Source organism: Plecotus auritus (assembly GCF_963455305.1).
Source record: "Plecotus auritus genome assembly, chromosome: 3".
In the NCBI taxonomy this organism is placed as follows: domain Eukaryota; kingdom Metazoa; phylum Chordata; class Mammalia; order Chiroptera; family Vespertilionidae; genus Plecotus; species Plecotus auritus.
This window is the reverse complement of record NC_137772.1, coordinates 195,951,360-195,977,077: the sequence shown is the minus strand read 5'-3', so window position 1 is coordinate 195,977,077 and position 25,718 is coordinate 195,951,360. Positions and strand designations below refer to the sequence as shown.

Below are 25,718 nucleotides of genomic sequence, written 5' to 3'. Positions count from 1 at the left end.
CATACCGCTATGAGAGATACTAAACCTTCTGTAACAGTAATCTGCTTAACACAGTACGTCGTGAGCCAAGAAAAAAAAAAAAAATAGATTAGTCACTGGTACAAAACTGAGCCCATAACTAGACCCTGTGTAAGTGAAAATGTAATATATGGTAGGTACTTCAAAGTATATAGCCATATGTTTGTTTGTGAAAAACCAATATTATTACTCTTACAAGATCCTGCATTAAATAAAATTGTTGTCCCTCTCAGAAAATTATAGACAAGGCAATTAGAAAACCCAAAGGGTCTTATGGTAAATAAGTTTTAAATCTACCTTGCATTTTTTTCCCCACATAAAAGCAACTGAATTGCAACCCACAACAACCCAAATACATTAATTTCTTTTACCTTAGTATTCACCATCATCTTCATTCACTGCTGCTTCAATACTGTAAGATCATCAGATTTTTAAAAACTTCTATATTGAGTAAACAATATGAATAAAGCTCTGCACACATGTAAGCCGGAGTGTCTTGCTCTGAATCAGAGCTGCAAATAAAGGGATCTTTGTTTATATAAGTTTTAATCCTTTGGTAAAGTTTCTCTGGCTCCGAGGATTGCATAAATCAGGTTATAGAAAAGATTAGTCACTTGGAGCCAGAAGCTCCTCCTTGCTGGTTTAGTGGGGGTTTTTTTTGTTTGTTTGTTTCTTTTTTTTTTTTTTTTACAGTTAACCCTTATGTTGCCATGGCTTATACTATCACATCATGTCAAAAGTCTACAGAAATACTCAGTTAATGAGTTAACGTTCTTTAACGTGCCAACCCTCCATTTTTTTCTTTTGTGATTAAGAAGAAAAACCACAGACTTGCTGATTTATTAACTTAGTAAACTAAGATGCTTAAAAATTGAGCCTAAAGTTTTTGTGTAGCTGGATAACCTCAGAAAAGATGGCACCCAGTAGACATAGACTTGGGAGCATAGGGTTGCTGTAGACAGGAACATTCCTTCTATAGGGTAGCATCAACGTTTGGGGGAAGCACCAACATTTTTGTATATAAGACTGATGTGAGAAAACCAATGATTACCAATTACTCTACCAATAACTTGCTAGCTGGTTTGGATGAGTGAAAAATTAGAGGCCCAGTCAGGTACCGAGGTGGTCAGATTCAGGTGGAATTTGGGACGGACTGGAGAGGATAGCCTGGATTGACATTTTAAAGGGGGAAACCTGATACGAATGGTATGGAATGCTTCAAAGCTCCAACTTTTAAGAGCCCAGATCCAACCCGGCTGGTATGGCTCAAGGGTTGAGCATGAACCTAGGAACCTGGAGGTCACAGTTCTCGGTCAGGGCACATGCCCAGGTTGCGGGCTCGATTCCCAGTGTGGGGTGTGCAGGAGGCAGCCCATCAGTGGTTCCCTCTCATCACTGATGTTTCTCTCTCTCTCTCCCTCTCCCTTCCTCTCTGAAGTCAGTAAAAATGTATTAATAAAAGAACCCAGATCCAGCTCTGACTAGCTGTGATTCTGGACAAGTTCATTAGCCTCCATTTTTCAAGCTATGCTATAGGATAGTTACAGCACTTACCTCAGGCAATAGCTGAAGTTATTGTCCTTTCATTCGGCAAACATTTGCTGAGTGTCTATTTCATGCCAAATACTATTCTAAGCGCAAGGGACATAATAATAAGTAAAACAGTCTAGATCTCTACCTCATAGGTTTTGTTTGTTCTGACTGAAGGCAGGGGAAAAAAAAAACCAAGTCAGCATATCAAGATCAAGAGGGAATATTTTCCCTTTACTAGGCCTATTTAATAAATATATTTAGAAAGCTGTGAGGGGTGTGTGTGTGTGAATAAACCAGAACACTTTTTTCTACAATGTATTCTATCTACCCAAGAGAATACCTAGTAAATCTCAGATATAATTTGTACTGCTCCACGGCCTCAACGAGTGAGACTTCTCCCATTGTTTTCAACTGTTTAATTTTGGAGAAGGATGGACCCCAAAATGTCCACCATCCTGCTGCCCTGGGAATTATTCAAAAGTGGGCAGGGGGCGAGTGGGAGATCATGAGGCGGTGATCCCTCCTGTCACCTCACCAGAGCCCCAGGAGGAAGCCACCTTCCGTAGGGCAGAAACGAACAACATGGTGTGCTTGCAGATTGCTGAGACTGGTGTAGCGGGAGCAGGGGGAGCTCAGGGAGAGGACAGAAGTGGATACAATGAAGCAGGGAGGCTGAGCAGAGGCCAGATCACACCCAGAGCTGTGCACACAGCAAGGAGTTGAGTTTGTTGTGTTCTATCAGAAATGGGAAGCCATTAAAAGATGTGAGCAGGAAAATGACTTGATTAAGGTTGTGTTTCTAAAAAAAAAAAAAAAATCGGTTTGGCCGCTGTGGAGAGAAAAGGGGGGACACAAAAAGCAAGAGTGGAGCCGGACCTACTGCAAAGGTCCAGGCGCGAGATCTTCAGTGGCTTGGAGAAGGGCGTTGGCACCGGCGGTGGAGAGATCTGCACACATTCAGAATGTGTTTGGGAGACAGACGGAAGAATGTACCGATGGAAGTTTTCTAGGAGCTTTTGCACAAGGGAAATATTTAGAAAACTCTGTGGCAACTCCCTGGACGAGGGCTCGCAATGTGTCTGGCACCCGATTATTTTCTCTAGTACCTTTTCTATTCTGGTAAGATTGTACACAAAATAATTTTCCTGACTTCGATGGGCCTGCCCAACATACATAAAATTAGCTGTTACTGTACAGCCAAAGGACTTAAAAACTATAGGGAAAGTACTTTTTAAACATGGATAAGGGCCTCTTGGACCACTCTTTTTGTTTGTCTCTATCAGCCGCCTTTTAAAATTCAGAAACAGTGCCTCTACTTTGAATAACTATCTACCCAAGGTCATCACCCCTCCCTCAACAGCACTGAAACGCAGAGCCCTTTAAACTGCCACTGTTCCCCAGCTCTGTCTCCCATGTGTAATGTGATTCCGTAACTTTCAGTAGGTCTTACCACATGTGATGCTGAACCCGGAGGCCTCTGCGTGAGCTCCTCCACACACGCCTGGGGAGTCCACCTGACACCCTACATTGTTCACTGAAAAAGCATCCCAACCCTAACCCGTTTGGCTCAGTGGATAGAGCGTCGGCCTGCGGACTGAAGGGTCCCAGGTTCGATTCCGGTCAAGGGCATGTACCTTGGTTGCAGACACATCCCCATTTGGGGGTGTGCAGGAGGCAGCTGATCGATGTTTCTCTCTGATCGATGTTTCGAACTCTCTATCCCTCTCCCTTCCTCTCTGTAAAAAAATCAATAAAATATATATATTTAAAAAAAAAAAAGCATCCCAGTCCCTTCTTTGCGGAGGGAAATCCAGGGTGGTCCATATCATGCTGAAAATACTGGTCCTATAAGTTGCTAAATAAAAGCTCGAGGCCAGCATCTGAATCAGGAAAGCTGATTTTGGTTAGCGTTTCAGTGGGAGTTTTGTTTGTCTGTTTGTTTGTTTTTTACAGAAGAGACAGAGTGCTAAACTGCGAGGATTGGGCTTGTTATCCACTCTAAAAAAAAAAAGATGGGAAAAAATTTGTCCAAAGATCCCCAAAGCTATCCTAAAACATTTTCTGAATGACTGGTAGAATAAAACTTACTTCTGTTTTCAAGCAGCTTCAAACTTATAAATAGACAGTGAAGGTGTAGACAGTGTTCAGATCCCCCCAGAAAGGCATCTAAGGTTCTGAAAGCATTGATAATCCCGGCTCCCCAAAGACAACAGAAAAGCTTCTAACTCTTTTTACTGTTTGCTTTCCCTCAAATCCTCATCTCAAACTGGCAACTGTGGAGAGTGTCATTTGATACTATTTCCATTGTCAAGAGTTCTGTTTCTTCTCACATTAGAAGATGTGGCAAAACAGAAAGAAAGAAAAAAGTGGCTACTTTAACCCTAAGGCTGGCCTAAATACTATCTCACCACGTTGGCAAGCACGCTGTATTGATATCCTACCACCATAAAAGACTAAGCATTGGATAGAATAGATAGTATAGAACTGGGTTCAACAAACTATGTTTTGGGGCCAAGTCTGTTGCCTCTTTCAGGTTTTATTGGAACACAGCCATAGTCGATTATTTAAAATTTACGTGTGGCTGCTTTCGTAACTACAATGGCAGGTTTGAATAGTTGTGGTAGCATCTTACACTTTGCAGAGCCTAAAATATTGACTATCTAGCCCTTTACAGAAAACGCTATTGCTGACGCGGGATGGAGAATAAGGCTTCTGGGAGCAGTAGTGCCAGTTTGTGGTAGTCAGCAGAAGTTCCAGTAAAAATTGGGACATATAGGCTAAACAGATACCGTTGTAAAACATTGGAATGAATGCATGTGTGGCTGGTGACCCATACTCACCTTTGAACATAGCCTTTGAGATCGTGGTTCTATTTCTGAGTTGTACTGTACAGAGGCTTTCTTCAGAGGCAATGCCCTGCTCTTTCATACCCCCTGAACATCAGACATGAAGCATGTTCTCCTCACACATTGCACCAGTTCTCTCCTCCCAGTGAGGGCTAATTAGTCAAACAAGGTCCCTTGTAAACTTTTTCTGTGCCCTGTTTTTAAATGTGCACAGTAAGCCTTTTAGTAAGTCCCGTGTTTGGAAAAAGAAATTCTTTTATGGAACTCAGAAACACAGAATTTGATTCATCATACTCCTTGATTCACAACGTGTGCTCATCACTGTCCATGCCTGGTATGTTTTTATTTATGAAACCTAGACACTTGTCAATAAACTACTTGTCTACCATATGGTTTCCTCCATTGAGCTACTTCCTAGATCCAAAGTCATCTAGTCCAAAGTAACCATCCACCTGAATGTTGTGTTCATTGTGAATCTTTTGTTCATAAATCCCTGACTTTCATTTTTATGTAGTTTTTCAATGAGATAGAGAGGTGGGGGGTGGGAAGAGGAAGGGAAGGGGAGAAGAGAAGAGGGGAGAAGAGAATGAATTCATTTATGTGTTTAACTTTATACAGAGAGTTTCAGACTATATGTAACTTGATAGGACTCGATTTTTTTCACTTTTTGCTATAATCCATTCATTTTGTTGCATAGTATATCATTGTGGTTCATTTGTTTTTATTGCTGCATAGAACTCCATTGGATGAATGCACTGCACTTATTTACTTTCCCTTTGATAAGCATGTGGGTTTGTGAGCACAGAGTTCCTGAAACCCTTATAATTTCTTAATGGTTAGAGCACTAGGAGCATCTTTTGTTCTATTGAGGGGACTCTGGGGGGGTTCCTGGTTGGCTCCTGCTGGGGGCTGAAAGACAAAGCCATGGTTGGAACCTTGGAATTATCAGCCCTACACCCCATCCTCCAGAATGGAGGGAGGAAGAGAAATGGTGTTAATAACTGATCGTGCTTATGTGTGGAAGCGAGCATAAAATCCCTAGAATATGGGGTTCAGAGAGCTTCTAGATTGGCGAACACATCCACACTGGGAGGGAGACACACCCCAACTCCATAGGAACAGGAGCTCTTGAGCTCAGGACCCTCCCAGACCTCACACTAGGTATCTGTTCATCTATATCCATTAATAAACTAGTAAATGTAAGTGTTTGCCTGGATTCAGTGAGCCACTGTGGTAAATTGACCCCAAGGAGGGGGTATTGGAACCTCTGATCTTGGCATCTGAACGGGGAGCAGTTTTGTGGTACTGAGTGCTTAACCTGTGAGATCTCAATGCTGCCTCTGGGTAGGTAGTATCAGAACTGAGTTGAATTGTGGGATACCCAGCTGGGGTCAGAGACAGCTGCTTGGTGTGAGAAAAAACAACAACAACCATATCTGGTGTCAGATGTATTGTAAATGGGGTCGAACTGTGAAAGAAAAGGAGACACACAAAAGACATGGGAGCGGAAAATGGTGATTTTTCTTACACTTGGAGACTAGCATTTCTAGTCTCCTTGTCTATTGGCTTTTGTTTTATATTTTCCTTTTATTTTTGTCTTTTACTTCCTTCTGAAGGATTTCCTCAACCTGATCTTTTATCCATTCTACTGTATTCATTCTGCCAGTTATTTTTCAGATTTAACTTCCTCTTTTGTTCCTTTTGTGGCTTATTGCTCTTACTTCACCTTGTTAATAATCATTCTTTATTATTTATCTTGTTTATTATATTTACTAGAGGCCCGGCTCATGAAATCCATGCACTGGAGGGGGGCCCTCAGCCCAGCCTGTGCCCTCTCGCAGTCCAGGACCCCCAGGGATCGGGCCTAAGCTGGCAGTAAGACATCCTTCTTGCAGTCCAGAGCTCTTGCAGTCCAAGACCCCTTGCTCCTTACCGCCCACCCACCGTGGAGGTGGGAGAGGCTCACGCCACCTGCCACCTCCACTGTGCTGGCCAGATGTGAGCCCGGCTTCTGGTTAACGGGGGGGGGGGGGGGGGGGGGGGGAGGAGGGGAAGGTGCAGCAGTGGGGGGAGCTCAACCAGAAACTGGGCTCACTGCTTCTTAGTGCTGGCCCCACCCCCCGCCCACTGGGAGGGGGGCGATCTGGAGCCAGGCCAGCTGGGAGAGGGGCTGTGGGAGGTTGAGGCACCGCGGTCGCACCCCATCCAGCCTCTGCAGTGCCAGGACCAGGCCACGCTGCTGCCTCTGCAGAAGGGGCTAGAAGACACACAGCCCCCTCTCCTGCCGCCTCTGCAAAAGGGGCCGCAGTGCTGGGACCTCTGGGCAGCTTCGCCTGGGCCGTCCGCAGGCACCTGAGACCCGGCTTTGTCAGGAAGGACGTCCAGAATGATGTCTGGTTTATCCAGTCTAATTAGCATATTATCCTTTTATTAGTATAGATTATATGTTCTCCTTCTTTTGTATCTATAACCTAATCTGTTGTTTTCTTTTCAAATGACTGTGCTCTTAGATGTCTTGTAACTTGAGCCTCGGAGCTCACTTCACCCAGAGTTATTGGCTCATCTGTCAGGCAGTGTTCAGCAGGAAGGGCAGACCTCGTTTTCTATCAGCCACAGTTACAGCAGAGGTGGAAAATGATGCACCTCTGGATACAGAATCCAAGACACACACACACATACACACAAAACATAATAAGTCATCCTTTCCTCCAAAATAAGTCATCTTTTCCTCAGATCAAGTTTCTGTTATTTGTTCCCCAAGCAGAAATAGCATTAGGAGTAGATAATTTTTAGATTATAATTTCCAAAACCTCAGAATAGAGCCAGCTTCATGGATGTGTGATCCGTGCAGTCACACAGGGCCTCATGCTTCATGGGGCCCCAGGCTTGGTTTAATGGACTGCTGTCCCTCCTGAAATTTGAGCAAAGAGCCCCAATTTTTCATTTTGTACCAGAAATACTCATCACAAGTGAGGATGTAAAACAAGGAAAATAGTAAGTCATTGGATTTAGGAAACAAGTGATCCAACTTAAGTGAATGAAATTTCTGTGATGACGATGAAGAGAAATTCCCGTGCAGCAAAAATGGAGAGTATAAATTTTACTGGATCAGAATGATGAAATTTTAGGAGGAACATTTTCAAGGAACAAAACAAAACAATAAATTACTAATATAATTGAAATTATTGAGCTAGAATGCTAAGTGTTTGAACTTAGTGATTTAGAATATTAAGTATTTCAACTTACTGATCTAGAATGTAAGCTTTATGAGGGCAGTAAGTAGCACATAGTAGATACTCAGTATATATAAATTTGTAGACCAAAATCTAGCAGAAAATGTGATATAATATTAGCATTCAATCATTCAGTGCTGCTTTTGAGCAGACATTTAAAAAAAAATCTAGGATACATAATTGTAAAACTGATCTATTTCTGTGGAATGTGGGTATAAAAACCTGACTGGGATGTGCTACCTAAAATATCTGTTTTTTCCAGACACTTTGGTAGCTGAAATGGCCACATAACACAGTTCTGGCTAATGACTGAGTGAAAACCCAAAGTGTATAAAATACACTCCCTTTCCTTAAAGAGGAAGCTCAATAGGAACACACCCATCTCTAACACAATAAACATTCTTAAATGCAATAAAGTACTATAAACATGATTATTTCTGCTTAAGAATGATGGGGAAGGTAGCATTTGAGCTTGCTGTTCAGAGATTCACAGATTTCTATTGGTGGGAAGGATAGCCTGGAATGGAAGAGACAAGCCTGGATGTATTCAGGAAACTGGAATTATGCCAGAAGGAAAAGTGGTGAGGAGGAAAAGTAACCACATTTCCCTTTTAGTAAGGGAATTCTTAGGGTAGCGTAGGAGCACATTAGAAGCAGAGGACAAGGAAGAAAGGCCTATGAGGAGCCTCTTTTAATAGTCCAAGTGGGAGAAGAAGGCTTAACGGAGGGCAGTCACAATAAAAACTAAAATAAGGGAACTGAGGAACATTTCTGAGTTGGCAGGACTTGATACATTGAATTTTGGGATGTGAGGGTATAGTTTAAGAAATGCTTCCAGTTTTCTAAAGGGCAAAATCAGATATTTATAGAACAAAAATGGTATACCGTGTATTTAAATGTGATTTTTTTAGTTTGTTCAGTTCCAAAAGCTAATAACAATATAGTAAGTACCAAGTACATCAATGCCTTTAACAAAAGGTACTAGATTATGCTGAAAGATCAGAAAATAGGGGAGTGCAAAGAGATTATAAAACTGGCTTTTCCAATGTTAACCTATCTTATTCCTTGAGGCTATACAAGGGAAAGGAAAGAATTCATTGATAAATTGCAGAAGAGTGCAATAAAGATCCTTTTGGAGAAAGTTGTATACATGCTTGTAGGAAACAATCCCCCCACCCTTGCCAGCTCCAGCACACTCACAGTCCTGGCATTGGTCCCTGTCCTAGCAGAAGGGAGGAAGACTTCAGGCGTGTATGTGGAGAGCTTTACCTGTAGCCCAGGAATCTGAGGTCACAGGAACTGGCACCCCATTCAGCTAACAGCAAAGAGATGTGGTTAGCTAGATGGTCCGACAGCAGAGAAATGCTATGTTAGGTTGGAATGCACTTTCAGAGTTTGCTGCGGGGAAAGGATGAGTGAGTTTCCCAAGAACCTTCTATGGACCCTGTGAGAATATCAGAGCAATTCATTTATTTTAAGAACGCTCTGCCTCGTGAGATCATTGGTTTTTAGACACTTCGCTAAGCTTCTTTTGGCCACCCATCTTCTTTACTTTTTGTTTTCTATCTTCTCTTTATCAAATGTACGTGGGAAAACTACATTCAGATGTAATAACCGTCACATCAAGCCCGGTCATCAAGTAGATGCCTCAGTGCTTGGAAGCACGCAGCTCGCGGCCAATTGGCGAAGGGACTAAGTGTGAACCGCTCGGCACCCGTAGCTCTGGTTCCCAGGATCAGACACCGGAAGTGGCGGTGCGGGCCCACGGCTTCTCTGGGAATGCAAATTCCCGCAGCTCCCCGGCGGCAGTCTGCGAACCCTCAGAAGTCTTGGAACATGGAGGCCGCGCGCCCTCCCCCGTCGGCGGGGAAGTTCATAGTGGTGGGCAGTGGCATCGCGGGCGTCACTTGTGCGGAGCAGGTAGGGCGGGCGGGCGGACGGGCGTCTCTGCGCCTTCCTAGACCCCGGAGGTGGCGGCGCTCCGGGCTCCCCCCCCCCCCCGCCCCCCGCATCCCCAGCAGGTAGAAAGTCCGGTCCTCCTACCTGGTCCCTCTATAGACGCTTTTCCCCCATCCCCACCCCCCGCTTTCTTTCCTGCTTGCTCCCAGGTATTAGAGACTGCGTAGTGGCCCTTGATGTCCTCAGTACCTCGCAAGCTTCACCTGAGGCGCCTGGCCGATTTGGGGGGCGGGTGGGGGGGGGGGGACAGTGGGGAGAGAGCAAGTTGTTAGGACCTGGGCCTAGTAATTTCCGAGCAGACCGGAGGCCTTGTAACTAGTTAAGTGCTTAGAAAATTCAGCCCCCTTTGTCAGTTGATGATTGAAGGCAGCTTCCACATAGGTGCCAGGTCCTTGGTGCATCGAACCCTTACGTACGTTTCCTGTACTTTGAACTCCCAAGATCGAAAATATTTCATCTCTAGTAATGTTTTATAAAAAAAACAACAAAAAACCCGCAAGGTATATGCGGAATGCAGCTAGGGAATGCATTTCTGCTTATAGTGAATAATGAGACCATATGTATCTACACCTATATGTATTTTAATATTCTAAAAGGGACTAAATTGTCTTGAAATAAACAACCTCAGAAGTAATAAGAAATGGTACAAGAAATTCAAGACTTTTAAACTTTTAATCATATATATATATATTGATTTCAGAAAGGGAGAGAAACATCAATGATGGGCGAGAATCAGTGATTGGCTGCCTCCTGCAGGCCCCCTACTGGGGATCGAGCCCACAACCCTGGCATGTGCCCTGACTGGGAACCGAACCCAGGACCTCTTGGTCCATGGGATGACTCTAAATCCACTGAGCCATCACAGCTGGGCTAAACTTTTAATCTTAAGGTGTATTTTCCACTTATTCACCAAGTCAACACCTGTGATCCAGGCACTGTACTAAGGGCTGATTAGTCAGATATAAGCAGCATGGTACCTTTTTAGGGATTCACAGCCTAGTGAAGAGGCATGTAAATAAATCATTTCATTGGTGTGTTTGCTATCTTAGGGGTGCCAGTTGAGTTGGTAGGGAGTAAATGAGGGAAGAGGTATCCTTTCTCCAAGGCGATATACCTTTGTCTCAGTGTAGAACAATGAGTAAAAGCTCACCACTTAAACAAGAAAAGACAGATGTTCCAAAGGAAAGCAACAGCAAACCTCAGGTGAAGCGTAGCATCTTCTGGGAGCAGCAAAATTTAAAGCACATGGTGCTTGGGGAAGGTGACCAGAGATGAAGCCAGGGAAGGTTGGCAGAGACCAGATCATAAAGGATCTTATAAGTCAGGCTAAAAATTTACCAGGAACTTACAAATAGGTGATTTTGAGCAATGGAGTAATGTGATCCAATGAAAAAGTTTAAAAGCTGATTAGTTATAATGTGTGGGGCAGGGGTAGCTGGTTAATATGAGACTGGAAGGCCAATTGAAAGGTGATTTTAATAGCATAAAGAAGTTTTGAGGGGCCTGTCTAGAAATGGAGACAAAGCAGAGGGAGCCCTAGCTCATTTGGCTCAGTGGATAGAGCTTTGGCCTGCACTCTGAAGGTTCCTGGGTTCAATTCCAGTCAAGGGCTCATGCCTGGGTTGTGGGCGTGGTCCTCAGTAGGGGGCGTGGTCCTCAGTAGGGGGCGTGCAGGAGGCAGCCAATCAATGATTCTCTCATTGATGTTTCCATCTCTCTCTCTCCCTTCCTCTCTGAAATCAATAATATATATATATATTTTTTAAAGGCAGAGGAAAATTACAGAATACACAAAGGAAAGAAAGATAGGCAGAGTGGTGATATTGTCAAATACTGTAGAAAGTTAAAATAAGGTGATACTTAAAAAAATCTATGGGTTTTAAGGATGTATAGTTGAATTGGATATGTTCAGTTTTAATAGTGTAAAAGGGATAGAAATAGAGATTGGTGGAGTTGAGGAACTGGAGCATCAGTTAGGAAAATGCTTTCAAGAAGTGTAAAGTGAGAAAGAGAGAGGTTTGAAGCTAGAGAAAAATGACGAAACAATGGCAGGTTAAGCCACCATATTTTGTTTAAGGCTAATATTAAAATGGCTTGGTCTTTCCAGGATATCTGCTGGTTGGGCCCTTGGAAGAGGCAGGATGGGAATGCCAAAGCGCTTGGGAAAAGGGCTAAGATTCTAAATGTTTATTATTTAGGGTTTGCTGTAATTTCATCCTACTGAAAGCAAATTAAAATATTTTACAATAAATAGAAGTTGGTTTAACTGTTAATAGGAAGATAATTTCTCCTTACCCTCTTCATGATAACTTTAAATTGGCATATAAAATAGGTTAAGTAAATAAGGAATACCTCTTTATGCCACTTTTCTTATTCAGATCTTTGTTAGTATTTAGTATAAATGTATTACTCATTTTAACCAATACCACAGTATTGAACACTACTAATCACTACCCCATAAATATGAACAAGACTCAGGATAATGGAAACTTTAGATGAGGAACAATGATTTGTTTCCTAGGTTAATAACTTTATTAAAATTGTACTATCCCTTTCTCACACTCCATGCCATATATACTAATAGCTAAAATTATTTATCATGTTTTTCCTACTTTTTTTTTTTAATAAGTTGGCAATTCAGTTTCCATCAGAAGAGATTCTCCTGGTAACAGCTTCTCCTGTTATTAAAGCAGTTACAAATTTCAAGCAGGTAAGAATCTTTGTATAACTTCCTTACTACTAATTTTTAAAAATTGCAGTAACTTGCATAGCAGGTAGTATAATTGTACTATTTTAATTGTTTAAAATGACAAATGTTCTTTGGATGTTCATTTCAAAATTGTAGTTTAAAGTTTAGAATTATTCAGATTGAGTACCAAAAGCACCCAGAATGATATTGAATTTCTAGTCCTCTTTTTTTCCTCCTATCATTTCCCTCCCACTCTGAATTACTTTTCAGAAAATTTAAAATAATGTTCTTTTGGGGAAAGTTGCTATGAAATCTGAAAATGAATGCAAATATGTACGTGTGTATGTTTTTATTATAAATATGTGTGTACATGTGTATTTACAAATCAGAAGTGCTTCTGAGCCAAGTTTACACTTGTAGATAATATTGCAGATGTATAATAGGCATCTCAGAATACTTTGTAGTTCCACAAATTTATATTACGTATGTCATAACATTATAATAGGAGTCTTAAGATCATTTGGGTCATAGTATGATAGAAGAGTGGTCTCCAAACATTTTTGATCCAGGAAACTAAGGCGGTGACCTAACAGGCTTGCCCAAGAGTGGTAGGACTAGTATTTTGAGTTCTAGTCTTAAAATGTGAAATCTAGCCTTTTTTCCACTCTGTTTTGTGTAGTTCACCAACTTTCTTGTTTTATGAACATAAACTAAGTAATCTATAGAAAAAAATGAAACTATTTTTATTATTTAGAATTTTTGAAAAAGTTTTTAACATATATTCTTAACTCTTTGATCTAATACAGATTTCTAAAGTATTGGAAGAGTTTGATGTTGAAGAACAACCAAGTACCATGTTAGAAAACCGCTTTCCCAACATTAAAGTTATAGAATGTGGAGTGAAGCAACTGAAGAGTGAAGAACATGTAAGAGAATTTTTCCTTAATGACATTTTGCTCTGTTAAATCTTGGTGAGGTTTTTCCCTGACTTCCTTTGAACTCACCTATACCACCACCAAAGTCCCACCAAAGTGCAAATTTTGTGACATTGATTTCCATTACTAGAAAAATTTACACTCTTTTGTGGGTTTATTGGGATTGTGTAATTAGTTTAGTTTTGCCATTTAAGTTTTATATTTCAAATTAGCATTAACATTTATATAGTGTCCACTGTTTTCTGGGCACTACATTAAGTGGTAGGCACCATAATGTAAGGAATAAGCAATAATATAAGGACTCTATTCCTGGGAGCTCTCAGTGTCATGGGGAATATAGACCTGCACACCTATAATTATATGGACATGTGAAAAGCACAGCCATTGAAATATTATCAAAGCTCTGCTAGTAGATATTTAAGAAGACTTCACAGATTGAGTAATATTTGAGCTGTGTTTTAAAATATGAGTGAATTAATAGTTAGTGAATTAATAGATGCAAAGGGCATTCCAGGAAGAGATTGCATCTTCAAAGACCAAAAGAAAGGAAAAGGGGCATGTGTAACAGTGAGGTGGTCAATGGGATTTGGGTGGGGCTAAGTAAAGGAGATTGGCAGACAGGGCCTGAGAAATAAGTAAATAAGATTGTGAAGAGCTTTTTATGTCATGCTAAGAAATTGAGTTCAGTTTCTAATCAATGAAAAAAATAGTAAAGAGATTTTAAATGGAGGCAGGAATGATGAAATAGATGTTCTTTTAAGAAGATATATAATAATCTCAATAAAGATTAAAAAAAAAGAAGAAGATATATCTGACAGCATTGTCAAGAATAAGTAAGTGGCTAGTAGCCAGCAACCAAATTAGAAGGGGCTTGCAATAGTCCAAAATGATATAAGGCCAAAACCAAGGTAGTGTGAGGAATAAGGCAGTCTCAGAAAAGGATATTATCAGGTGATTAACAATATCTTCAACTGAGCTTTAGGCAAGATGTAAAGTAGAGTTTGTACTTGTTTCTCAAAACCAGCTCTAATTTATGAATTCTCCCTTAGGGATAAAACACATCACATTTGACAGGAAAAAGAAATTAAGAAAAGGTACTGAGTTTTATCAGAAAATAATGAAAAATCTGAATCCAAAAACCAGAATAAGTTTCTAAGTGGTAGTACTTACTCATTGTAACATCCACGTGAATTAATTTGCAAATTGAAGTGGGCTTAAAAGTATACTAATGAGTTGTGAGGAAATTTTACATTAGGACATTTGAATGAATTAGAGCGCTACCCATTAACATTTGAAAAGTGTCCCACATGAGGTATATGTCTACTTTCTCTTATCCATCCTTTATATTCTTTAGTGAATTAGAAATAATGTGTTTTATCTTTATTTCTACTTCCAAAAATTTAACAGTAGCTAATAAAGAGCTTTTGTGTTTGTTTTCATAGTAGCTAAATGAAAATTTATTTTTTAAATTTGGTCAAAGCCTATAACTAATAAGTCTTCCTTTCATGAAGGAAGACTTGCATGAAATTTCTATATGGATTACACTGTTGGGTTATTGATTTTATGTATTTGTTATGCAGCTAAAGAGTTAACATGGGTGGCAAGTGTCTCAGTGGGTAATAAGTGCTATGTTATGATTTGCCAAGTTTTATGATTCAAACACATGGCACAAAATTTAACCCCTAAACCATTATAATGAAGTCCAGCATCTCTCATGTATATCTGCTTTCTAAATGCTGCTACTAATCTGTAGATTTTCTTCAATATTAAGAAACAGAAACATGTGTTTTAGACTCATTGAGGTTATTAAAAATTAATATAAATATCTTTAAAGCCAGTACATGCTGGATTTAAGTTTAACATGTTTGTCACTTAGGTGAAAATATAATCCCTAAAGAGCATATAGTTTGCTGGGAGAAAGGCTAGTTTTCATCAGACTCGCAAAATAATTCATGGCCCTAAAATGATTAAGAACCACTGAATTGAAGACTGTATTCTTAATGCTTACTTAGCTTTGTATTTACTGGGACAATATTGAGTGCCACCAAGAGGCAAGCTTAATATACTTTGTGCTTTTGTGTTTTTGAATGTTTAAAGTGAAATTGTACCCACGTATAAATGCTTCTCCTTGCCCCTTCATTGCTCTATGTTTTTACAGTGCATTTTAACAGAAGATGGCAGTCAGCATGTATATAAGAAACTCTGTCTGTGTGCTGGAGCTAAACCGAAGTTGATATGTGAAGGAAATCCTTATGTATTAGGAATTCGTGATACAGATAGTGCTCAGGTAATACTTTGGGGTTGGGTCATAGGGAATAAACACGAAGATTTTTTTCTTAGACATCTTATGCTACATTTGAATGAAAGTGTTTCACTTACAGTGCTAATTCCTAAACTGTAGGAGCAGAAGGGAGGTTTTTTGTTTTGTGGCCCATAAACCAGAAATTAGCTATAAGGTTCTGTTATTGTCAATTTTAATTTGTTTTTAGTTGATAATTTATCTTGTTTTTTATTCATGCTGATGTTCTGCTATATGATGTCCCAAATTTAATGACTCTGCTGAAGGGTACAGCTTATATTGTGCACACACTTGTTATTGTGATTGGGAATATGTGATTTGTAACCTAAATAATATAATGATCTCTTCCCCAAAAGAATAAAGCATATCCAAAACTTACTGAACTTACTCCTCAGCAAAGAAATTAATATTCAGAAGATCTTTGTGGTACAGAATCATGACAGACCCTAAAACTGGAAAAGTCACTCTGTTTATTGTTCTGCTCAAGTGATAACTATCCCAGTAAGGTGAAACTCTATTGTAGAACCTTATACAACTTGTTTTGCGAATTTATTTCAGGGTTTGTTGACCTTATTGCCAAGAAGTTCTTCCTGATTTCAAATCACAATACTCTGTCTTACTTCAAGTTCCTTGTTGTTCTGTCCCATGAGGTGATAATTTTACACTTATGTAACAATATTTTGTGTCCTTGAAAATTGATAGTTTACTTTCAGGCTGTTCTTACTTAAATAATTAGGAATTTAGAGAAAACTAGAACTTGGTTATCTTTCAGTAAACCTTTTGGGTTCATATTACCAAAGATTCCAGCGAAGCCCTCTACTTACATGAACTCATTGAATCCTCATGATAATTCTATGTAACAGTCATTACTGCCACTCTACAACTAGGTCATTGAAATAGAGACACTAAGTAATTTATCATTACTAAGGTAGTTATTAAACTGTATCAGAAGAACAGTTCAAACTCAGGCCATTCATCTCCATATCCAGTACTCTTTATGGATCTTTCTTAAATTATCTACTGCCCTCAATGAAGGACAAACTAAAATTAACTTAAGGTGGTTTTTTTGTTATAGAAATTTCAAGTCAGCATGTATATAAGAAACTGTGTGCTGGAGCTAAACCAAATTTCAGTGGTTATTTATTGAATATTACAATAAGTTTTGGGGTCAATTTAAGAGAAATGGTAACTTGACATAGTAGGCAGAGGAATTGAGCTATTCAGACGTCATCCTGAAGCAATGGTACTATTCTGTACTTTTGAACATATCCTAAGAGTGACCCACTGGCTTTTCTCCAAGTACATTGTGGAGAAAAGCCATTGATCTTTTTAGGGAGGGTGGTGGTAGTAACTAGCTGCCTTATAATGGTAATAACATTTTTTAAAATATATGTTAGACATTATTATGTGTCTGCTACTCCTAACAGCCTTATCTACATCATATTACTTAATGCTTACAGAAATCTCGAGATTTAGTCACTTCTTAATTCCATTTATAGTTGAATGTGAGGTACAAGAGGATAAGCAACTTGTCCATCATCCCCAGTTATAGTAACTGCTATAACCAGTTCCTCTGGCGTTTGTGCTCTTAACCACTGTGCTGCTGTGGCTCTCATCCTGCAAGTTTTAAGTGCAGAGTGACTGCAGAGAGTATCAACTGAGGAACTAGAAGAGGAAGAATCCGGTATCTAGGATATAGATCAATGTTATGTTAGTAAATCGATTTGGTCAAATAGTTGGAATTTAGTAAACTAAGACAGGGCCTCCTGCTGAAATTCTGAAGTAGTATTCTAAATGTAATGACATAAAAACAAGGAAAATCAGGAGAGGCATTGCTGTAAAGGCAGTGTAGGGTGAAACATAGAGAATTTGTATTATTAATTGTAAGGGTGCATCCTGGAAGAGTGGGAAAGTGAGATTCGTTATCAGAGAAGCCTCTTGCTTCCACTATTGCCCCCTATACAAAACCCTGTGTCATTTTCTTTTTAATACAGGAATTTCAGAAAGAGCTTACAAATGCTAAAAGAATAATGATCATAGGAAATGGTGGTATCGCACTTGAATTAGCGTAAGTATATATTTTTAAAAATTGCTCTGTGATTCATGTGATTGTTGGCAGACTAGAAAAGATTTTGTTATCCTAAAAATCAAAGATAATATCATTGTTTTTTATATATTTTCAAGAACAGAAATCCACTTAATTATTTTAGTTTTCATGGGATACATAGTTGCAGAAATGTTGTTAGAAAACATGAGTTTAGGCAGTGCTTTAGGTGTCAAAGGGTCATTAACTGGTAACTGGCTAGATTTGACCCATCCTATCTAATAAAAGAGTAATATGCAAATTGACCGTACCTCCACTAACCAACAAGCCACGCCCACCAGCCAATCAGGAGCGAGTATGCAAATTAACCCAACCAAAATGGCTGAGGCCATGGAGAGAGCAGGAGGCTTGGGTTTCCCTGGCAATGGAGGAAGCCAAGCTTTCCTCCTGCCCTGGCCTGCCTTGGCCTCTGCTTAAGGCTACAAAGTTTCAGTTAAAGAAGATAAATAAATCCCAACAAAAATGGCTGCGGCCACGGAGCGAGCAGGAGGCTTGGCTCCGCTCAAGGCTACAATGTTTCAATTATAGAAGATAAATAAATCCCAGATACCAGGGCCTCCACTTGGGTCGCTGTGGGGCGTGGCTGGCCTGCAAACCACCACAGGCCCCTCACCCAGGCCACCCCATACCCCAAGGGAACCCCATCCTGATCTGAGACACCCTTCAGGACAAACCAGCCGGCCCCCACCCATGCACCAGGCCTCTATCCTATCTAATCCTCCTATCTAATAAAAGAGTAATGTGCAAATTGACCATCTCGCCAACACACAAGATGGCTGCCCCCATGTGGTCAAAGATGACTGACCCCATGTGGACACAAGATGGCTGCCACAAGATGACCAGCAGGGGAGGGCAGTTGGGAGGGGCCAGGCCTGTAAGGGAGGCCAGTTGGGGGCAATCAAGCCTACAGGGGAGGGCAGTTAGGGGTGACCAGGCCGGCAAAGGAGGGAAGTTGGGGGCAACTGGACCTGCAGGGAAGGGCAGTTGGGGGGGACCCAGGCCTGCAGGAGAGAGCAGTTGGGGGGACCAGGCCTGTAGGGGAGGGCAGTTAGGGGTGACCAGGCCTGCAGGGGAGGGCAGTTAGGGGTGACCAGGCCTGCAGGGGAGCAGTTAGGCATCAGTCAGGCTGTCAGGAGAGTGGTTAGGGGTGATCAGGCTGGCAGGCAGAAGTGGTTAGGGGCAATCAGGATGGCAGGCAGGCAAGCAGTTGGGAGCCAGCAGTCCTGGATTGTGAGAGGGATGTCCGACTGCCCGTTTAGGCCCTATCCTACCGGGATTGGGCCTAAACAGGCAGTCGGACATCCCTCGAGGTGTCGCAGATTGGAAGAGGGTGCAGGCTGGGCTGAGGGACACACACCCCCCCCCCCCCGTGCACAAATTTCGTGCACCGGGCCTCTAGTCCTATATAATAAAAGCCTAATATGCTAAGTGTCCGACCATTCATTTGACCAGTAGCTATGATGCGCACTGACCACCAGGGGGAAGATGCTCCGACTGGTAGGTTAGCTTGCTGCTGGGGTCCAGCTGATCGGGACTGAGAGAGTTGGGCTGGACACATCCTGGAGCCCTCCCGTGGCCCCTCCCCGGCCCCAGTCGTGCACCAGTTGGGTTCCTCAGTCTGGCCTGCACCGTCTTGCAATCCAGGACCCCTCAGGGGGATGTTGGAGAGCTGGTTTTGGCCCGATCCCCCCAGGGCAGGCCGAGGGACCCCACCAGTGCACAATCCATGCACCAGGCCTCTAATGTTTTATAAGCATGTACTATATTAAAAAGAATTTGAATGTGTACACTTTTAGAGATTCTAGTCATAATCCCCACAACTTTTTATTGCTTATACCCATCCTGTTTCACTCAGTTATGTTATGTGAACACATTAATGAGTATGAAATACTATTTTTAAATGATATTTCAAGTTCAAAAATCATCGAAGACTCCTTGTAGTTTACAGTGCATTAATTCACTTTCTTTGTGATTTTATCTTCCAGCAGATAGCTGACATGAAATAGTATGGGCATTTTTCAGATTAGAAAATTGGGTCCAATTATAGATAGGACAAATTTATATTAAAATAAGGAATCTGCTCAAGCCCCGTCTTTGTTCAATTTCATCCATTCCAACTCTCAGACTAGGTTTTTGCTCCTCTTTTTTAGAGGATGATGAATACCATTGAAAGACTGTAAGAGTTCTTCAATTGCCTGAATACCAGGAATGGCAGTCATTATCATAATTATGAATTTTGTGGCAGCGTGCAGAGAAATGCAGAGGAAAAACTAGAGCAACAAAACCAGACTGGGCCTTAAGGGAGGAGGCACAGATGTAAGAGGGGCTTCAAATTCTTAGTACACGTGACAAATTTTCTCCATCACCTATTGCCAAAACTATAACTTAATACTATTACTATTTACAGTGAAATGCTTTCTTACCTTAAAAAATGTTTAAATTCTCACATTTGATCTTAATTCCTTCTGTAATATTCTTTGAACACATAAAATGTCTGTTACCAAATAAGTCAACTATTCTCAGTATGGTAGTTGTGTATCAGCCATCCATCATCCATTACACTATAACCAGATAAAGCGTTTCTCACTCCTGGGAACCCTGTGGACATTAAATAATAACTATGTTGTAGAAACTGAACACTTTGAAATGATATTTATTGTAATGAAATTTTATCTGATGTCCAGTATATATATGTCACTTACATATTCTTGGTAAACTGGTTACATTCCTTTTATTATTTATTCTACTTTAATTCTTATCCTGAAAGAGTGTTACATTCCTCTTTATAATCATTTTTTCTGAGTTTGCCTCAAAATACTTTCTTTACTTGTGCCATAGGAGAGAATTGTTATTTGCAAGTACAAAGATTTCTACTCATACTTTTGAAATTGCTCTAAGTAACTTTAGTATTCCTTTTAGGTATGAAATCGAAGGGTGTGAAGTAATTTGGGCCATTAAAGATAAGGCTATTGGGAATACTTTCTTCGATGCAGGAGCAGCTGAATTCTTGGCCTCAAAGCTCATTGCTGAAAAACCAGAGGCTAAAATTGCACATAAAAGAACCAGATATACAACTGAAGGTAAATATAGAATCTGACTCATTAATTCACAGATAAATCTCTATTTTTTTTAACCATATAGAAAAAGACTATAAGAAAATTTAGTAAAATATATTTGGATGCTAAGAATATAGATAAATATTTATTTCTATATATCATTATATGACTTTTTAGATTTTCTAGAATTTATATATTTTATGAAAAATATGTATAATTAAAACGAAATTTAAAGTGAATTAAATAAACTAGTCCATCTGCATCTTTGTAAACAGATGCTACAATTAGACAAGACCTAAGGTAATTTTATAAAAATGCAATGAGTTTGAAAGCAAATACAAGCTTCATGATTTTTTAGTTTAAAAAAAAAACACAACGTAATGGCTTGTAAAATTCAAGAATTTTATAAGTTTAGGGCATCCCAAAAACTGACCAAATTTTCAAAATCTGTTGGCTAATATTCTTACCCTTCATATTAACCAGCGAATATAACATCCCCAGAACACTATGTTTATACTTAATACTCGATTGAAAGATTATCTATTTTATATCTCTACATCACAAAGTATTAAAATAAATAAAATTATTAATACAGGTGACTGTTTCGTCATTTGGTATGTACTTACGCATGAGAATCATTATATTTGCCTAAAAGCTGCAGAACAAGCATAATTATCTGCCTGGCAATTTTTATCATTTGAATTTTGAATTGAGTTTATCTCTTCAGGAAAGAAAAAGGAAGCAGGAACCAAAATTAATGCTGGTAATATAGGCAGTGCCTTGGGACCTGATTGGCATGAAGGCTTAAATCTTAAAGGAACAAAAGAGGTATGTTTTCATATACTAATTAAACATGTCTAAATGCAATTTTAAATTCTTGAACCATTTTTTGAAGACTGGTTACAAATATGTAGTCAAAGAATTGCTAGGTCCCTTTACTTAAACTCCATAGTGCTAAGAAAGGAGTTGATCTACATGCCCACCAAAGGTAGGTGAATATTAAATTCATCTAAAACTCACTCTCTGCCTTCTAACTCCCCAGAGGTAGAGATTGCCATACACAGACCACAGTGAAAACACCTGTCCTATTTTATTTTATTTATTTATTTTTTTTATATTTTATTGATTTTTTTTAGAGAGGAAGGGAGAGGGATAGAGAGCTAGAAACATCGATGAGAGAGAAACATCGATCAGCTGCCTCCTGCACACCTCCCACTGGGGATGTGCCCGCAACCAAGGTACATGCCCTTGACCGGAATCAAACCCGGGACCCTTCCATCCGCAGGCTGACGCTCTATCCACTGAGCCAAACCGGTTTCGGCTGTCCTATTTTAAATTAATGTTTTCTCAAAGGTTACTTCAGATGCATTTCAATATTTTAAAGGTTAATAGGTAGATTCTAAATAAAATATTTCTCTTTTAGTTTTCTCATAAGATTCACATTGAAACTATGTGTGAAGTAAAGAATATCTATCTTCAGAAGGAATTTAGAATCTCTAAGAAAAAGTCCTTGACATTTCCAAGAGACCATCATGAGTTAGTTACAACTGATAAAGGTAAGTGATAAAATAAAAAGATATTTAACTTATTTAAAAGGAAGGCAGCTTAATTTTTATTATTATACTAAGGCCCGATGCACCGGCAAGGCGGGTGGGGGCTCAGCCTGGTCTGTGCCCTCCTGCAGTCCGGGACCCCTCGGGGGATGTAGCAGTGTAGTAAGCAGCAGGTGGCCAGGGTGAAGCCCCAGCCCACTGCACCTGCCACCGCAGCTTGGTAGCGCTGCCACAGAGTTGGGAGCTCGGGAGAGGCTCCTGCTGCTGCAGCTGCACGCGCCAGCTGTGAGCCCAGCTTCTGGCTGAGCAGCGCTGCCCCTGTGGGAGCACACTGACCACCAGGGGGCAGCTCCTGCGCTAAGCGTCTGCCCCTGGTGGTCAGTGCACATCATAGTGACTGATCATTCCTGTCTTTCATTCCTAATGGTCACTTAGGCTTTTATATATATATATATATATAGATTAAAAACCAACTTCACACTTCCATATAAAATTTAAACATGAAAAGTAAAAATAAAATGGTAATTTAATAAGTCATTTCATTTTTACAACTAACTCAAAGTTTTCTAATAAATTGTATAGGGCTTTACTCACTGTGTTTTGACTGTTATAACCCTGTGACTCAATCAGAATATCTTGCAGATCAAATCAAAACAAAAACTAAAAACCTGATGTTCTCAGAGGTGAAGTGACTTCCCCAAAATCAAATAGGCTGAAAATGTATAAATTTGGAACTAAGACACAGTTCCACTCTTGTGAGAATGCTGCCATTTGAAGAAAAACACTCAACTTAGCCTAGTGTATGAGATATTCTAGTTCTAAGTTCTTTGAATTTTTCCATAGGAAAATAAAAAGTTTGAATATGAATAGTAAGGGAAAACATTGAAAAGTGAATAACCTAGTTGGACTAAACTCTCAGAGGAGTATACTCTATTAATAAAGATTTTTAAAGAAATAATTTGTAAAATGATTATCAATTTAAATTTACTTGGTTAGATTTCTGTGTCTAAATTTGAAGGAAAAATATTTAGAATGCCATAATTTTGTAATCATATCCAAAACAAGGAGATGATGTTAATTATATTAAAAATCGTGTTAACAAATGTGCCTTATACAAAATATTAAGGGATGTTGTTTTAAAGTCACCTCCTGCCTTTTTATTTTTGTTTGTTCTAGTTATTATATTCACATATGTTGTGAACAGTTGGTGGTGATTACATTTGAGAATAAATTTCTTTTTTTTTTTTTTAAGAGATATGGCCTGTGTATGTGGAACTGACCAACGAAAAGATATATGGCTGTGATTTCATTGTTAGTGCTACAGGAGTTACACCAAATATAGAACCTTTTCTCTGTGGCAACAATGTAAGGTGAAATTTTTGGTCCCACTACACATATTTTTTTTTCCACTACACATATTTTTAAAGTATTAATTATTTATTAAGCTCTAATTCTCAAGCCTGAGTAATTATTCACTGTGTGAGTATAAAACTATAACTTAATATGAATGAAAAGAATTTAATTTATATTCATATCTTGATTTGCAATGCTTTTTTAAAAATGTTGTTTTTTTTTTAAATATATTTTGTTGATTTTTTACAGAGAGGAAGGAAGAGGGATAGACAGTCAGAAACATCGATGAGAGAGAAACATCGATCAGCTGCCTCTTGCACACCTCCTACTGGGGATGTGCCCGCAACCAAGTTACATGCCCTTGACCGGAATTGAACCTGGGACCTTTCAGTCCGCAGGCTGACGCTCTATCCACTGAGCCAAACCGGTTTTGGCAAAAAATGAAGTTTTATTGATTTCAGAGAAGGAGAGGGAGAGAGAGAAACATCAATGATGAGAATCACTGATTGTCTGCCTCCTGCATGCCCCTTACTGGGGATCAAGCATGCAACCGGGCATGTGCCCTGACTGGAAATCAAACCGTGACCTCCTGGTTCTTAGATCAGTGCTCAACCACTGAGCAACAATGTTCTTAAGCAGTTAACATTTCAGCATAGGTGTCATTACTGATGTGACATAATGCATAACTTATTTAATATAAATATTGGTAAGAGACTGATACCTCATGAATTCTTAAAAGTGCTATTTTGAAAAAACTTACAATTTTTTCCTTTTAGCATTTGAAGCTTAGAAAAACTGAGGAATATTCTTGTAATTATGAGTGGGCTAGTTGTATGGTTATTGGGCATTTTTGATGTTGAAATTCTCAGAATTTTATGAGTTTGTGTCTTATGAGGAATTTGATTCCCTGGAAACTCAGCTTAGTTGCCTAAACTTTCAGCTATTTTTTACTTTCTCTTTAAAGATCAGCAAATCATGATGTAAAAATTTTACTTGTTCTTTTACTATAGAATGAAGTCATGTTTCATTTTTCTTACCATTTATGCTTATGAGGAACATTGTTTAGTTTGATCTAGGAGAAGACGGTGGCCTGAGAGTGGATGATCATATGCACACATCCCTTCCTGATATCTATGCTGCAGGTGACATCTGTACTGCTTCCTGGCAACCCAGCCCATTCTGGCAGCAGGTAAGCCACATACATGATCACGTTTTTTCAGAGACTCCATCTGAAAGAGTTGCTACTAGCAAATCCAACTTTCTGGTTTTCCAAATTTTCTACTTTAAGTAGGAAGCTATCGTAGAGTTTTTTGTGACATTAAAAAGAAAAATCAGAATGTTTCCCTTTTGGTGAGTTGTAATTACAGTGATAGAATAAACTGAGATATCTTTCCATTTAAAAAGTCATGTGCTGTTACTTTTTCATTCTCAGATGCTTAACAGCACTGTCCAATGGAACTGTCTATGACGACGAAAATGTTCTGTACTTCTGCATTGTCCAGTCAGGTAGCCACTAACCACATGTGTCTGTTGAGCACTTGAAATGTGGCTAATGTGACTGAAGAACTGAATTTTACTTACTTTTAACTAATTTAAATAGTTACATATGGCTAGTGGCTACCATATTGTACAGCACAGTTTATCCAGCCGTGGGCAAACTACGGCACGCGGGCCGGATCCGGCTGTTCTATCCGGTTCTCTTGCTCTCCCCTCTGCTCCTTTACTTTGAATTTATATTAGTTCACACAAACACTCCATCCATGCTTTTGTTCCAGCCCTCTGGTCCAGTTTAAGAACCCATTGTGGCCCTCGAGTCAAAAAGTTTGCCCACCCCTGGTTTATACTAAAAAAATGAAGTTACAGAGATTATAAGCCATATAGATAAAGCATTCTGTTCCTGATGACCATGTTCTGTCCTGTGGGAATTACTACTGAAAAAAAATGTTCCTATAGTGAACAGCCTTGCTCAGCCTTTAGCCTAACTGCTGCTTCCAGCTGGCTCTAGACTTCCTCCTGTCCTCACGTGCTATTGCCTACTTCCAAAAATACTAGAGGAAGATACTCAGTGGCTATAGGTGTGGTTGTCTCAGGAGCAGTAGAGACAGGTAGATATTAGAGATAAAAGAACCAGTCAATGCCT

The 25,718-nt window shown here is 39.8% G+C and overlaps 1 protein-coding gene across 5 annotated transcripts in view; it reads left to right on the top strand.

Annotated features, from left to right (window-relative positions):
* The window catches only part of PYROXD1 (pyridine nucleotide-disulphide oxidoreductase domain 1), a 56,930-nt gene that overhangs the window by 25,333 nt on the left and 5,879 nt on the right, over positions 1-25,718 (top strand). For 2 of the 5 annotated variants that reach the window (XM_080661247.1, XM_080661249.1), the window contains exons 2-11: positions 9,236-9,550; positions 12,219-12,299; positions 13,085-13,204; positions 15,372-15,500; positions 17,507-17,580; positions 20,536-20,696; positions 21,400-21,500; positions 22,096-22,228; positions 23,478-23,590; positions 24,645-24,767. In XM_080661247.1, coding sequence (XP_080517373.1) covers positions 9,410-9,550; positions 12,219-12,299; positions 13,085-13,204; positions 15,372-15,500; positions 17,507-17,580; positions 20,536-20,696; positions 21,400-21,500; positions 22,096-22,228; positions 23,478-23,590; positions 24,645-24,767 — 1,176 coding nt within the window. In that variant the 5' untranslated portion in view covers positions 9,236-9,409. Of the gene's footprint in view, positions 1-9,235; positions 9,551-12,218; positions 12,300-13,084; positions 13,205-15,371; positions 15,501-17,506; positions 17,581-19,766; positions 19,933-20,535; positions 20,697-21,399; positions 21,501-22,095; positions 22,229-23,477; positions 23,591-24,644; positions 24,768-25,718 lie in introns of those variants that run through there. The other 3 variants (XM_080661250.1, XM_080661248.1, XM_080661251.1) reach the window with 2 other exon arrangements.